At 36.4% G+C, this 17527-nt stretch overlaps 1 protein-coding gene across 1 annotated transcript in view; it reads right to left on the bottom strand.

Annotated features, from left to right (window-relative positions):
* LOC122792954 (integrin beta-2-like) overlaps window positions 1–17527 on the bottom strand; it is a 1413174-nt gene that overhangs the window by 129242 nt on the left and 1266405 nt on the right. Inside the window, exon 14 of the mRNA XM_044060545.1 lies at window positions 11104–11306. Coding sequence (XP_043916480.1) covers window positions 11104–11306 — 203 coding nt within the window. The remainder of the gene's footprint in view (window positions 1–11103; window positions 11307–17527) is intronic.

Below are 17527 nucleotides of genomic sequence, written 5' to 3'. Positions count from 1 at the left end.
TTCCAGGTAAACTAAAATCTGAGATCTTAAAACAAATTTCTCTTAAAGAAGTGGTTGATAAAATTAAAGAAAGCAAAAATAATAAAGCCCCCGGGATAGATGGAAATATAATGGAACTTTATAAGTTATTTCCTCCCTCAGCCATCTCAATTTTCCATAAAACCTTAAATGTAATTCAAACCGATAATTTAATTCCTCCCTCTTGGAAATATTCTTTAATCACTCCTATATTAAAAGAAAATAAAGATCCAAAACAATGTAGTTCCTATAGACCGATTTCTTTGCTAAATAATGACTACAAGATATTTGTATCCATTCTTGTAAATTGAATTAAAAAATCCTTAACACATATTATAAATTCTGATCAGTCTGGTTTTATTTACAATAGGCATACTTACGATAATATTTTAAGAATACTGTCCCTTATCGACATTTTAAATAGGGACAGTCGAGAAGCTCTTCTAATGGCTCTTGATATTGAAAAAGCTTTTGATATGCTGAAATGGGATTATCTCTTCAAAGCTTTAGAAATCTTTGATTTTCCATCTCATTTCATTACTTTGATTAAAAAAATCTATATAAAAACAATCTTACATATGTAAAACTAGGCCCTTTTACTTCAGAACCCATTAAAATACTCAAAGGTACAAAGCAAGGCTGTTCTTTGTCGCCCATTTTATTCGCTCTTGCAATAGAATTATTTGCTATTACATTATGCCAAAACACAAAAATTAAAGGTATAGACATTTATGATCAATTTAATTCCAAAATCATGCTCTTTGCGGACGATATACTTTTAACTCTGAGTGTCTCACAAGAATCTCTTTAGATCTACAGACTAAAAGGTTCTCTGATAGCTCAGGTTTACGTATAAGTCAATCTAAATCTAATTATATGCATTAAATAAAAAACAAAATTCTTTCATAACTCCAGTCCATTTAATAGGAAAACAGGTCTCTTCTATAAATTACCTAGGAATTATTATAGATGACAATATTAATAACACTGTCTACAAATTATAAAAAAATCTTAAATACCATAAAACTACTCACTGACAAATGGAATAAATTATTCCTAAAGTTTGAAGATGGACTTCAATTAATAAAGATGGTATTATTACCAAAAATAAACAATGTAGATCAAGCCATTCCAATGCTACCTAATAAAAAAACTATTACAAGACATAAATAAAATTTTTTTTTAGTTTTCTCTGGTTCCCTAAACGAAACAGGATAGCCTATGCTCATCATATTAAACCCTAGGAAATGGGAAGAATTAATTTTCCAGACTTAGAGACATATATTAAGGCTTCTATATTCAAAATAGTTTTTAATTGGATAGACACAAAATTTCATCAGCTTGGAAATTCCTTCATATTTCTATTTTTTTAAATGAGAATAAACTCACAAAAAATACTATTTCAAATGATCAAATAAATACATTTTGGAAAATATTAGGTCTTAATTTACAATTTAACGTTTCGAAACCCACCAACTCAGTCTTCATAAACTACATCTACAACTCATTTAGATCTTTCATAAACTCAAACTTAGACATTAAATTATGGTGGAAATTTTAATTCCTTTCAAAATAATTAAACACTTTCCTAACAAATTACATGAAAACATTATAAATATTTGGGAACTAAAAAAATTTACCTGTTGGCAAGATTGTATTAGGTACTCATCATTCTTAAACATACAACAAATAATAAACACCTTTGATATTCCAAATTCAGATTGGCTTATACTTCAAAGCATTTTATTTCATGCTCGAGTTATACAGAATAATCAATAATTTCTCCTTTAGTTCTGAACCAAAATTAATTTCCATTATCCAAGAGATGATTTATAATAATCATAATTGGTCTATGCTCAATGCTCTATAAGAACTTAATAATCTACAAAGTTAATCCAAAACAAAACTTCTGGAACTGTATTACTAAATGTCATCAGATTAACCTTTCCTCAGAAAACAAAATTAATTTATTGTATTCTATTAAATTAACTTCCAATCTATAAGCTTGGAAGATTTTTTCATGGAAATTCTTACACAGGGCTTTTTACACCCCCAATAGGATAGCTAAAATGGACTCTTCTAAACAATTGTTTAGTTGGAGATGTTCTCAGAATTGTAATGCTGATTGGATTCATATATTTTTTTGAGTGTATCAAAATTAAAAAATTCTGAGAGGAGATTGGAAATTTCCTTCAAGCTATTTTTCAGATTCTTTCATTCTAACTAAATCCATGATTTTTCTGAATGTATCTGAAACAAATGTTATGAGCAAAAAGAATTTGTATCTACTATTGACTATAGTAGCAATTGCTAGAAAATGTATTACAAGAAAATGGAAAACTTCATCTGTACCCAACTTTCAAGAATTTATGACTCTACTAGAAGAAACAATACATATGGAAACAAAGGTAAAAGAAACAAGAATCTTCCCTAATAAATGGATCAACAATCCTTGGAAGAAAGTTTTTTTCTCTCATTGAGACTTTAAAGATCGCCACATCTTTTTAGTACTCGGAGAAATTTCACTGATATTTTTGTTATGTGCAACCACCTCTCTCTAACTCTGTTATTCTCATTTTTTTTCATATAGGCTATATGTATATATTGTATATAGTTTGTCTTTTTTTCATTTGTATTCTAGTAGAAATTATGTTTTGTCTTTGAAAATCAATAAAATATTATATATATATATATATATATATATATATATATATATATATATATATATATATATCCACTGTATCATGTCTTGTATCACAGTTCAACCCTCAGCATGCAAAGGCAAGCAAACGTAACAATGTATCATTGCATCAGTTCCTATTAGTATGAAATGTATTAATTAATCAAAGTAGAAAATAATTAAAACATAAAAACAATAAAATAATTATCAGCTTCTCAAACTTCGTCCTTTTCGAACTGGTCTTAGAGAAGCTTTTTCATTTAAGCCTTTACCTTGATTGGCCCTCAACCTAACCCACTAACTCCACCTAACCTCTCTATAACTAAGGATGCATTATTTTGAAGGACTGAGAGAAAGGGGTAGAATAAAAAGTCATTGTGTATACAGACGATGTTGGTGGCTTGTTTTAGTGAAACCACATAAAGGTATAGAAAAACTGATGTGAACTAAAGAAGGATTCAGGAGTGTGGCAGGAATGATAATTAAAGACTGTCCATTACAATTTAGGTATGGTATGGTAGGTTATGTTATGGTATGGTAAAGGAAAGTTTTGGAAGCATTGAAATAGGAAGGTGAAATGGGAAAGACGTGTTCTGGGTGCCCAGTACCATGATAGGAGATAGGGAAAATATTTGAAGGGAGTTGTGAATGGATTGGGGTAAAACCAGCAAAATGGAAGCCTTCACTTTTTACTATTTCTGAGGTTGGGGGGAATAAAAATGTTCAGGTTATCAAGGATTATATATTTGTTGATATATATTCCATGGCAACTGGATGAAAATGGATAAAATATGAAGAAGATTTTGTTGGAAGTGTGTGGCAGGAAAAACATACCAAATTTACTACAATGAAGTTATTGTGCCAAATCATTTATGGGTTCTAGGGATGCCCAGCAAATGAGTGCTACAGGAGGGGTGAATGGTAAGTAGTAAGCAGACCTGCTACTTCTAGATGGGTCAGTGTGGGTGGGGTCTGCACTATGAGTTACTTTACAAAGACACATGACAGGGACAGAGGTTATATTAAGAAGTGTGTTGGAAGAATGTGCAGGTGTGGAAAAAAGGAAAATATGTAAAAACAGGCTATCATAGGCAAGACAGAACGGGAAAAGAAAGCTAATGCAGAATAGGGGATTCTGCAGATATTCCATGTTTTGAGTAAGGGGGTGACATATGATAGAGAATAAATGATAAAGGGTATTAAGAATGCTGGTGACTTGATAAGAGAGAATAAATGGTGTCCAAGTTTTCTCAACAAATGAAACTGACTTACCATATAGAGCTAAGGAAACTGTGAATGCATCTGCAACTCAGAGAAGCAGTGATGACAGGAATGAGGAAGATAGCGCTGATGTAGTGGGAGGGAGAAGGAAAGGCCAAGAACTGAAAGAGGTGATTAAGACACAGTACAGACAGATAGATGTAATGGATTGGCAAAAATGCATGTTCTATATGCATGTGATGTCAATTAAGGAAAGTGGACAAAATTCCATGCCCATTTTTAGACATGGTCTGTTATAGAAAATATAATCCATAAGAAGAAATAATGAGGTTGCAAATTCATTTTGAAAGTAAAGCATTGGAGGAAGTGAGTTTGATTTTGGAAAAGGCTTTGCAAAAGGATGTGGGAGACAGTCAGTTGCACAGATAGACTAGGAAAAGAATAGGATGATGGCTGGATGAAAGAAGCAGAGAACCAGGGCAAAAGGATGGTACAGCTGTGGTACAGATCACCTTCAGAGTTGGTGAAGATCGGAATGAGGGTTGAAGGCAACTGGAAGGTAGAGGCAGTGTATTTAACATACCTATGCCTGAAGGGGAAGATGAAGTATGGGTTGACAGTAAATATATTGGGTTCCTATTATTTTAGCGAACAAATTAAATTGCGAACGCTGTTTTGTCGAACGTCATTACGTGAAATGGCAAAATTCTGAAAGCACAGAACAGAGATTTTTTTCCTAGGGAAAAAAAAATCACTAGGCCATTTTCAGGACTTTGCCATTTCCTCCACTGTGTTGCAATCTCGGAGTTGGTATATTTAAGTGGGGGGGGGGGTGTGGAGGGCAAAGCCCCCAACTTTATTTTGTCTTTGGATGTTTTCATTTTTTTAATTTTTAAATTTTTTTTTTTTTACCGATTAGCAATTTCTTTTCCCTGGGAAAAAAAATCGCTGATCCAGGTGTTCAACATTTTGGGTTTTCGGGGATTGTGGGTCGATTATATAGCATTCGCAATTCAGTATGTTCACTAATATAATATAGACCCAATATATTTATACCAGATCAGTGGACCTGATTGTGAAAAGAGGAATGTTTCAGTGACAGAAATGCTGACAGGGGATTATGGCAGGGTAGGCACTGTTGATACTGTTCAGAAAGTGGTACATACAGGAAGTGCTCAAAGAGAGGTAATGCTTAAGGGCAGTGTGAAGATAGGTATGCAGTGAAATGTTGTAGGCAAGCATGAAAGTTAAATGTAAGAAAATGTTTATGAAGAAATTGAGATGATTAGGGATGATTCTGGGGACACTGTGTAAAGAAGGCAGATTAAAAGGAACTAAAATCAAAGAGGACGTGGACAAGAAATTTTAAAAAATTAAAAGACTAGAGGGGGATGGAGAGTGACTCAGTATATGTGATTCTAATACCTATATGACACAGTGACAGACTAGTAAGATGAAGAAAGGTGAGAAAGAAGTAGGGGTAAATGGTGTATGTGCAAGAGGTAATGATCACTGGTAACTAGAATGACAATATCTTATTTGTGCAGATATGTATGTAATGATAATTGCCTGTTGCATAGTACATAGATAAAGTACAAACCAAAAGCACTTCTCTAACTGAAAATTGAAAAAAAAAAGTAATATCAATATAAAAGTGAAATGCAATGGCATTGAAAATACATTTTGATGTCAATTTTTGTGTGGGTGAAGCGCCCATGTACATCACATAATGGGCTTTGACCCTGCAACCCTTTGTTAAACAATTTTTTCATCTGAGTTTTCACAACTTTGAGGTGAACATCAGCCACTCTATTCAGAGGCTCATGCTCTTATTTATACATTTCACACAAATATACTTTGTCAAGTCATTTATGTCTCCTTTGTTCCTCTTGCAGCTCAGCTTTTGCTAAAGTGGTCTGTGTCTTCAGACCAGGGACATTGGGAGGCATACTGACTGTACGCATTCCAGTACAGTTTATCTGGAGTAGGGGGTAGAATCTGGCTGGCTGTAGGACCCATGATTGTGAAGTCAGCAGCCTGTTAGCTACAAACCAATGGCTGCTGATTGGTCCAGACTCCTGCTTTAGTTGTGAGAGAGAATGTGAGAATGTAGGAGTAGACAGCAAATATTAATAGAGAGAGTACATGATAGTCTAATCTTCCAACTTCCAGTTCCACTTGACCTGCTTCGGCTTATCTTTATATTGTGTATTGCTGCAGAGATTTGTACCTGAATCATTTGTATGTAAGTTATTTTAAGTTTTTGGTAATAATATCACAGATGCAGTAGTATACAATGAAGTGAACTAGTGGCAGTTGATGGTCAATTTTGCTGATTTTCACAACTTCGCAAATTGCAAGAGCATTTGTTTTTTTTTTTTTTTTTTTGGATTTTCATGTGCTTGCATACCACTCGCGAGCTGCATGCATGCTAGTATTATTTTCCTTGACAAACGGCTTTCTTTCTTTAAAATCACATTTAAGTGCATCTAGGTGTAATATTTGAGTGTGACTGGCGGTTGCAGATGAGAAGACTAAGGCACACACCTCTCAACTGCCCGGTGTCCGGTAATAACTATGTACTGATTGTTTTCCAATCCCATCTAGAAAATAATTTAACTGAGCAGTGAGTGGCCTGTGGTGTTTTTAAAATCTGACTACTAGTCAGTAAAACCCGCCAAAGAACAAACGCGCACACACAAAACATTATGACAGTCGTATGTTTGAAACAAAACCAGCCACCGTTGAGAAGAACACTAAAAATATGGTAATAACAACTTTTAAATATTTGGCGACTGTCTGTAACAATTCTTTATTAAAGAATGATGAAGTGCTTACCATATTTTTGGTGTTCTGTTCACAGTGGCTGGTTTTGCAGCCATCTTTAAAGTTCAAAATTCCCTCTGCATCCCGAGCCTGGCAGCTTTGTGATAGAATGCTCATAAGGTGTTCTGCTCTTAATTTGTAATAGAAATGTGACTGATGTCTAACAACACCTATGTAACATCTGTACTACAATCTAGGCAATATTCACTGTGGTATCTGAAATAGATATAGAAACTGTTTTAAATCAATTACTCAATGATGGATACTGCTCGCATGTAAAATTGACCACTACTGTGTTGTGTAGAGTTACTTGTGTCATGTCATGCCTTCGTAAAGGGTGCATCTGTGCTTTATCTACTGGAGGAGGGTAGTGCTATGATTTGAACTTCTGAGTTAGGTCTTTTAGCTGTATTTAATTCCTGCCAAACTCAAAGGTGGATTTAGAGACAACTTGTTTTATATAGTGTTGTATGCTAGGTTGAACTGTATCTCTAATTAGCTTCTGTGCATGTGAACAGCTCTGCGATTAGTACTACAGACTTATGTTGCTAGTCATCTATTACTTCCGGTGATTCCTTATAATGTATAGCTAATTCCCTTTAATGAACAAACTGCAGTATTGCATTGTAAGAGAATGTTCTCTTGTAATATGCAACAACACATTAAAGTTCAAAATTCCCTCTATGCATTCCTCATTACCTTTAACCAAGTTAGTAGCTGCATGATTGGTAGATGATTGAACAAGCCGCTATCAGGAATGATCATAGCGCTCAATTGAAACCATTCTTTAGTCATTCAAACAGTTATAAAGTATGATAAACGTTTTATCTCCCTTAACCAATTATAGCCTACTATTTGATTAAACCAGTGATTTTGTTGGGCAACATACCTAAGTGAGCACTATATTATGAATGCTTAGCCTACCTATTTCCTGACCTGTTTTTAGCTATGCCTCCCTATCCCCGGCTCTATTTGTCTCCTGAAAAGGTTCAAAAGTTAAATTTGGTGTTATTCTTATTATTCTAACCCTCTCCCGGTGAATTAAAGTACCGCTGGAAAGTGGAAATCCTCGTAGAAAGTAATAAGGCAATACTGATGTGTACCTTTTCTGTATTGGGCTAATTTCATTTCACCATGTATAATATTATACTTGCAGATTGTTTTTTTTTAACCAATATACACTCTGATTCCAGTACAGCCCCACTCCTCTCCCCTGCCACTTACCACTCTTACAACCCTCACCTATCTTACTTAGTGATATATCAATATATAACTCCTCTCCTACATATCTATTATAAGCAACCAAACTTTCTAAGCACCCTCTATTAATAATCTCACCCAAACCACTCAACCTCCTACAAAAAACCCTACTCGGTATAACCCCTATTACTACCATGCTCCTCCTATCAACCTTCACCACCTATCATATTCAACTTCAACACAATATAACCCCTTTCAGACAAACTGGAACCCACAGTTATTACTTAGCCCAACCAACCTTTCATGTAGCTCCACACCTTTTCCAACCCTCACAAACTATATATCATCCATATAACTTGTTTCAACCTACTAAATTATCCTACCCCTCCCTAAAACACACCAAAATACATCAAGATTAACAAATTATATCAATATATATATATAATAAAGAAACTTGCATGCTGTGGAGACATATATCTCAATCCAGGTCCAAGCACAGCACACCAATCATCCCAAGCCATAATCAAGCCAACTCCTTACTCCAGAGGCAACAAAACTCCCTCCTTTTCCTTAACCTAAATATGAGAAGCATCCTGAACAAAATCCATGCCCTGATAGCCCTCTACAAGCCAGATATTGTCTTACTAACTGAGACATGGCTAAAACCAACGGAGGAAATTGCATTTTTTAAGATGTCTCCTATGGTTTAAAAATGCATCAGAGATTAAGTGCAAAAGGGCATTCCCATACAAAGCATAAAAGAGCAAAAGGTTTTTACATGAATATGCAAATACTGCTAGTTGTTATCAAGTTTCTACATTCTTCATCCTCTTTTGCTTCTTGGAATGTAGCCCTTTGGTTACATTTAGCCATGCACTGTATTAATATCTTGCTTTTAAATCATTGCTTCCCTGTTACTACTGCCACAGGGCATGATAGATGCTTTGCAACTCCAGTCAGATTGTTCCTATAAAATAAAAGTGAACTAAAAATGTGTACTAAAAATGTAAGACTATCTTATCACAACGTGTTTTGGGCATGTCAGCCTTCTAGAGACTGAATAAAAAAATGTATTCTGTCTTTTACATCCTTAGATGTTTAAAATTTTAGCCTAGTTAATCTACAGAAGTGCTGAGTTTAGTGAACATTAATATGAAGTAGTAAACGGGAACCTTGGAGGAAATGATTCATTTTGATGTAATTTTGTGATTACTATGCATACAGACTGCTGAAGAAGTCATTGGGGAAAATGTTTTGTTTTTGTGCTTGTGCACACATGGAAAAGTAATTAAGGGAACCTTGGGGGGTGGGGATGATTCATTTTGATGACATTTGGTGGTGCTTGTGCATACATGGACAAACCTGACTGAAGGTGTCATTGGAGAAAATGTTTCATTTTAGTGCTTGTGCATACATAAAAGTACTGAAGGAGTCACTGGGGAAAATGTTTAATTTCTGTGCTTGTGCATACACTGGTATACATGTGTGTGCCTTGGTATTTCTATTTAACTGATATACGTGTGTGTTTGGATGTGTGTGGGGTACAACTCCATTGGAATGAAGTCTGCAAAATTTTAAATGGGAAGGTATTTTGTTTTTTGACCCATGAAGATATGAAATGCTCAAACTGCTTCATCATGTAAGTAATTACCATCCTAGCGTACGGCTGACAGTGATCATTCAGGGAGCAGCATTGTGCAAGGGGCATGGCCTGGTCAGCAGTTTAAGGAAGTGCACGGACAACAATGTGTAGATGTGGGTGTGGATTGTGGGTGTGGCTTGTTGGGGGCAGCATTCTAGGTGCTGTGAGTACAAATCTGAAAATCCTGCCTACACCCCTGCTTCAGACCACTCTATTCACTGGTGTTTTATTATAATTCAATAAATAGCAAGAAAAGAACTTGTCAGCTTAGGCATAATGTAACCCAGCTGTAAGTGAAATCTCTACATTAGCTACTTGCAGACATTTTCTAAGCAGGGCAAGTCATTTTAGGAATTGTGTTAAATGATTTCAAAACAAATCTCACAGGTGTAAGGACAGCTACCTTATACCTTATTTCACCACTTAAGCAAGCAGCAAACAATTCACAATCTTCTTTTAATTGTGCAATTATAATGTGAGGTACACCAACTTTCACGTGCATTCATTGACTCAGTGATGGTGTGCATTATTTCAGAATGTGACTACATGCAGTTAAACAAATGGGTTATCTGTTTTGCAAAACAGGCAGACATACAGGCTTACCAGTGTACCCTGATCTCTTTATTTGTTTATTCCACCCAGAACAAAATAACTTTCCAGCTCAGTTTATAACATTTTCAGGGTATACCTGTCATAATAAGTATGGATGTGAAAGGAAAAACCCACCACCACACATTACATATTATTAATGATTACTTTGTGCATGATATAGAAGTCTCAAAGGGGCTACAACATCATTTGATGGCCTACATTTTTGGTGTATGGAGTTTTGCTTTGGATAATTCAGGAAAACAAGGTTTAGCATACTGTTGTAGGTTGAAGTGTCATGTATCCATAACTTATTTATTCTAAGGTATCCTAACCTAGCAGGATAGCCAAGCATTGATTCTGCAGTTTCTGAAAATGCATTGAGTATATAGTTGGAACGTAACAAAAGAGACCCAGAGGTGTACTACATACACTGAATCATGGCTGCCCACCTGGTCATCATTTTATTATAAAGCCTGTCATTCTTTACATTGCAGAGCAGACCATTACATCTCGGCTTCCTAACTGTCTCATGGACTTCAAAAGACTGTCTCACAGTCTTGAACCCACTGCTACCATTCATATTACCTGACAGATAGCAGGTAAATGATGCTGGTCATGGCATCCTTATCTAGTCCATTCTGGGATCCATTCCAACATAAATTAGCAGCCTAACCATCTCTATCTGTAAGCCTTAATCTATAAATTATTGATCCAGAATGCTACTTCATGACACAGAGAAATCTCTGGACAAAGATGTCTTGCAGCAAGATGCTAAGAAACTGTGTCATATTTCACTACTCTAAAACACACAATGACATGTAGTCATTAGGTGGCATTTCCTGTAGTTTATGGAAGAAGCAGAAAGAACAGAGAAGAATAATGATATTTATGTGATATGAAAACAAACATGTAAGAGCTGACCTACCTCTGTCTTTTTGGAGTATCACATCATACTGTTCTATGCCATCTTTCATCACCATCTCAAAATGCATAAAACAGTCCTGAGAATCTTTTTCCTTACAACGTACAGCACCATTCAGATGGTCCGCCATGGTGATTCTAGTTATATTTTCACACTGATTTTCACAGTTGCCCGTTGAGTTTAAGTAGTAACATTCAATGCAGTGCCTAAAGGCAAAAATGAAAAGAAGACCTAAATTTAGCAGTTTCTTATTAACGTCAGTTGGAAGATGACAGGCTTCAGAACTGCATCTACAGTAAAAGCTAGAATACAATTAACATTTGTATACATATAATGCCATATACATGCATAAAAGTCCTATTTGTTTCAAGTAAAACCGTAATTGTTTTGCTCAGATTGACTGCTGCATTGCAGCACACAGTGTACAAAATGGATTAGCTCTCTGCATGTTTGCAAGAGGATGAAAATTAAATGCTTCTACTGTGACAGTTTACACCTTCAGGTTTTATTTTCCCTGAAAATCCTTGTTGGGTTTCACAGACAGCTTATGAACTATGCAAAGTTGCATATGTTGCTTTTTGTAGTATGCATGAGGGTCCTCATTCATAGATCCCTCTCTAATCAAAAGAGTGTCCTTGTGTTGATCAGCAGTCAGGATTTTGGGTGACGCGTGTAAATGCAGTAATCTTAAAGTGTGGCCTATTTTAATTAGGCCATAACACATCCTAGTGCACTACTCGGTAGGGAATCTTGCATGGTACATGGTTAATGACAGATAGGAGTCGATAACATATTAAATATGTAGGTAAGTGGCTTGTACAATATGCAGTATATAACTTTAAATGTTAATGCAGTGGCTTAGCATCAGCACTTGCCATGAATTCTCTCAATTCAAAGCAATGTAGTAGAAAATGCCAGGAATCGTCCAGTCTGCTACATTCATATATGTTGCTATTGAAAGAGTTTAACTATTTTACTTTTCTTGAGGAGGTAAAAGACAATACAGCCGTGTTAACACAGAAGTTAAGGAATTACCTTGTGCTATTTATTCAATATTTGTGGTTTAAAATGGCTCAAGGTCTTATTCAGACTATACAATTTTATTTTACTGATCTGAAGAATACAGCAACAGACTGTGAATTTGCCAAGTTGCATGATTCATTAATTAAGCTCATAAGATAACCTTTTCCTAAACTGTAGATGAGCGCAGACTAAATGAAATTACTACTACATAGTTAAAAAGAATTAACAGAGGAAAATGAGATGTATATGATAAAATTTGAGAAATAAAAAGGCTATGTGAGAAATAAAGTCCTGCAAAAGTAAAATATATGAAGGAGAGACTCAGGAGAGCATGTGTTTTAACAGTAATGGAGGCCAGGTAAATGCCTGTGTAAATGAAATTCAAGCTAAATGTGCCACGCATGGCTATAATTAGTGCTGAACTGAGAGGTTGTGGAGTTGTGTTCTCTCCCAAGACGGTACAACATAGGTTCAGTAAGTACTAGTAGACAAAAATTGCCAGCACCAAATTCAGTGTAAAGCATCAAAAAGCATCCAAAAGGCTGATAAGTAAAGTATATAAACTTTTATTGAATATAATATACACCCAGACCGGTTTCAGCCAACAGGCTTTCCTCAAAAGCATTCTTTTATTCCCACTGAGGAAAGCCTGTTGGCTGAAACCAGTCTGGGTGTATATTATATTCAATAAAAGTGTATATACTTTACTTATCAGCCTTTTGGATGCTTTTTGATGGTTTACACTGAATTTGGTGCTGGCAATTTGTGTCTACTTCAACTGTTTCCTGCCTTGCATCTGGGTCTTACTTGCAGAGAATCTCTTCTTGGCCTCAGTAAGTACTAGGCAAACAGTCAGCAGACCATTGCAAGCCTAGCAAAAACAAAACAAAAAGACTCAGAAGCTCCATCCAGCTTCAAGGAGTGCAGTATAGGATAGACAAGGGAAGAATTTAAGAATGCCCATCCAATAATAAAAGTTTTCCCTTGAAGATAGCAAGGGTGCTATTGTGTTTGCCATGCAGTGCAAGTTTGTTTCAGAGGTGAGGGGTACATTAGGATATAACTCCATCATGACAATATGTTTTAACTTCTCTGTTGATATAGGTTAAGTTACTTTAATCGGGTATTTGAGGTAATATTTGTTCTGTGAAGGAATAGAAAGTCAAAGAAGGTTGTATCTTTCATGGCTCAAAAGTCCAAACACAGATCCACATGGAGCAATCTATATAAGAGACTGAGAAAATAGAGAGGACTGCTAGACTATCCTGATAACTAGCATTTTTGAGGCCACTGGTCCTTTTAGTTATAAATTTCTGGGATCTCTCAAGTTGGGTGACATGTTTAGACAAATGGATACAAAAAGGTGAATTACATTCAATATTGAGTCTGACAAGACATGAGTAAAGGGAATTAAGACAGCTTTGGATCAGGTGGAGATGTCATTGTAAATTAAATGAGCTAGATAGAAGGCTCTCAGAACTACTGTGGAAACATGATGACAAACAATAAGGAGTTATCAACAAGAGTGCCTAGATCCATTACGATAATATCTGATTGGATAGGTGTGTCTCCTATATGTTATGTCAAAATGTTTTGTTTACCAAAATGAACTACGCTACATTTTTAACATTTAATTTAAGGTCATTACCCTTGCACCAACTGTTAATAAGGTCTAACTATAAATCCCTACATCACAAAATGGGTTGCCAACTGGCTCACTGACAGACCCACACTGTAAAAGTTGCAGACTCCAAATCTGACCTCAAGGCAGTGACAAGTGGAGTGCCACAGGGTTCCATCTTGGGACCTTTCCTGTTTGGTATCTACTTCTCTGAAGTACATGCTAACACAGAAGGCCTCTGGCTGACTAAGTTCGCAGATGACTGCAAACTAGGAGCCATAGTCAAGTCCCCAAATGATGTGGACATCCTACAGAAGGGCCTCACTGAGACAGATGCCTGGTGTCAGAGCCATGGCCTCAAGCTCAATGCCAAAAAGTGCAGTGTCATCCCCTTTGGTAAAAACTCTGTACCCATGAACTACCACATAGGCAGCAATCTACTTAACACAGAATGCTTGATAAGAGACCTTGGGACCCAGGTGGACAGTAGTCTCTCCTTTGATAGTCACATCGCCACAGTAGTCAGGAAGTCCTTCTACGTGGTACACCTCATCATAAAAGGGTTCTCATCCAGGAAAAAAGAGGTCATTGTTCCCCTCTACTCATCACTCATTAGACCCATTATAGAGTACAACGCCCCTTTTGGAATGTACCTCACAAGACATCTGCAGCTGGAAAGGCCACAAAAGTACCTCACAAAGACGATTACTGGCTTCAAACAAATGCCCTACACTGACCGCCTCAAAAAACTCCAGCTTTACTCCGTAGCATATCGCCTACTCTGAGGTGATCTCTGCCTAACATATAAAGCTATGTCAAACCCAGAGCTGTTGGACATGCTACACCTAAAGAAATCCCAATCCCTCCAAGCTACACGCTCTAGGGACCTAAACCGTGTCAGCACAATAAACAGGATACACTGGAGGGATAGATTCCTGTTCCAAAGACTTCCTATACTCTGGAACAAGCTACCCATCTATGTCAAGCAAAGTTCTTCATTAGCATTCTTCAAGAAAAATATTGATGAGTGGATGGGAAATAGGAAGTACACCCCGGGGATCACTTCTGTGTCTCTGCTGGACAGTGGCACAGGAAAATAACTTTCTTGGGTGGCGAAAGCTATGGTACCTTCCTGGCTAGGCTTATGTAGGCCCTTGGGCTGATAGCCTAGTACCTACCTATGAACCTATGAACTCATGTTGGAGCAATTGTGAGGCAGTTGAAGTCTGAATAACAGCACCAGATTTACAACCATCTGCAAACTTGCTAACCACAGTCCAAAAGTGGTGGCCTGAAAGTCTGAAAAACAGATGCCATATAGGAGCTGGCCCATCACTTGAGCCCCGTAGTATGTCACTGGTAACTTTTTGCTTTCAGGAGTGGCACCTGTTACTCTATCCATATGGGTTTTGTCAGACAACCTGTTAGCTATCCACCATACAGCATAAAGATTTATATAGTCTATATAATATAATAATTATTATAATTTTAATAATTATAATTTATATAATAGATGGCGTAATGGTGCAGCAGTTGCGTTGTCGCCTCACAGCAAGAGGTTCTCTGGTTCAATTCTTGGCTGGGGCACCTTCTGTGCGGAGTCTTCATGTCTTCCCTGCATCTGTGTGGGTTTCCTCCGGTTGCTCTGGTTTCCTCCCACATTACAAAGACATGCATCTGGAGCATTTCTCCCCGGGCCTCCACTGAAAATTGGCTTTGTTCCGAGTCGGAATTTCCCGATAAACAAATGTTAAATAAATAAATAAATAATGATTACAAGTCTGTTAATAATGCCTGCAAGGAGAATAATGCCAAAGGCCTTGGCCAAGTCAATATATGCTTTATGTACTGCATAACATCGATCCACTGCTTTGATTAATTTTGCAAAGACATTAATGAGGTTAAAGAAGCTTGACTTTCCTCTAACAAAGTCAAATTGGTGAGGGTCCAGGATTAAGAGATTTTTAATATCTGAATTAATGACATCTGATATAGTATGGTCCATAGGTTTACATATGAGGCTAGTGAGACTAACAGGACTATAGTTACCATGATCTATGATTGGACCATCCTTATGTAATGGCATTACATGGCTGTTTTCCAGGCTTCAGTAATGCAACCAGTACAGAGAGGTTCAGATTAAAGAGGTTAAATAGGGTTTCACTTAAGTTATACTTGGTACTGATAATCAAGCAATCTGGTACATTATCGGGACTCATGGCCGAGATGTTCTCAGCTTTTGAGATGGCTGAGAGGACTTGTTCAACAGTAATTATAGGGGTGGCTGGGATTACTGAACCTGTGAAATAGCTATAACAGTATGTGTAGTAAAATTTGCACATGGATATGTTTGTTTTAAACTGTTACTCTTGTAAGTTTTATCATCAAGATCTTTCACACAGGGCAAACCTTGCCTTGGTGTTAGAAAAGTTAAAATAAGAAGTCTAGTAGTCAGATAAAAAAGGAGTTTCATTCATTTCCAGAAATTTAGCACAATGTAGAATCTAATATTGATCTGAAAATGTGCCATTGTGTGGATATAGTAAACTTACAAGAGCAAACAGGCAAGATGTATACTGAATTAATGAAACTAAGTGGTTCAGTAGAGGAATTTATATAAAAATAATGTTAAAAGAATGGAAGTTGTGGGGACTAACCTTTCCATTAATTCTGGTAACATCTCAGCTCTTCAGAAGTCAGAGAATGAGTAAGTTGTCAAACTAATGGAAATAGACAAAGTACAGGAAGAGATTAAAGAGAAATTCTGTGATATCAAAAATAGAGAGAGAGAGAAGGGAGAAACTTCATTATCAACAAGTTAAATGAGCTTCAAATTAATCCCTGTGTAATTAGATGGATAGTTAAATGGCTGGGTTCCCTATTAGAAGACCGAAGACATAAACTTTTGAATGCATCTTGGTCGAACTTAAAACACTGAAATTGCAATATATTGAAGTGGCTTTTAAGTGAATTATTTCCCTGGGAAAGAATTCGCTTGGCCACTTCATTACTTTGCCGTTTTTGGCACTGTAGTGAGGTCTCAGGTTGGTATATTTAAGTAGGGGTGTGTGGAAGGTACACCCCCCACATCGGGGGTGTGGGGGGCAAAGCCCCCCACTTAATGTAATGTTTAAAGTGTTTTATTTTATTTATTTATTTTTTTTGTTGGAACAGAGATTTTTTTTCTCTTGGCTTTCGCTTACATAGGGTCGATTAATCACCATTCGCTTTTTTAAGCGTTTGGTGATCTAATATAGGCCCAAATGGCTGAGTGCAGAAACACACTGTATGAGTGGTAGGCACACCCTCAGAGAGAGCATAAAAGTAACCAGTGAGGTACCACAGGTTTCTGTGCTATGACCTTTGCTCTTTGGTATATATTTCTTTGATCTCCAAATCAAAAATCAGCAACTCTGGATAAACATATTTGCCAACAACAGTAAACTGAGGCATATACTTAAATCCTGTTTGATATGCAGAACGTACACATGTTAACTGCTGGTCCTCCGATGATTGGCTAAAACTAAATGCTAAAAATGTAATATTGTTGCATTTGGTAAACAAACCATCCACTCAACTTATAGCATAGAAAACACTCCATTCCAAAATAAAGAAGACTTGACAGACCTTGTAATGTGGCTGTACTTTATCATGTTACAGCAGTGGTCGGGAAATCTTTTTATCTGGCAGCATTAATTACAAAGGGTATTTCCTCTGTCCAGAGAAGTCCTGATTTTTCTATATTCTGCACTTATCAGGCCCATCATAGAATATAATGTCCCC

The sequence above is a fragment of the Protopterus annectens genome, chromosome 2.part0 (assembly GCF_019279795.1).
Source record: "Protopterus annectens isolate FY-2018-M chromosome 2.part0, PAN1.0, whole genome shotgun sequence".
Lineage (NCBI taxonomy): Eukaryota > Metazoa > Chordata > Ceratodontiformes > Protopteridae > Protopterus > Protopterus annectens.
Note: the sequence above shows the minus strand (reverse complement) of the source record. Positions and strands in the feature narration are given on the sequence as shown.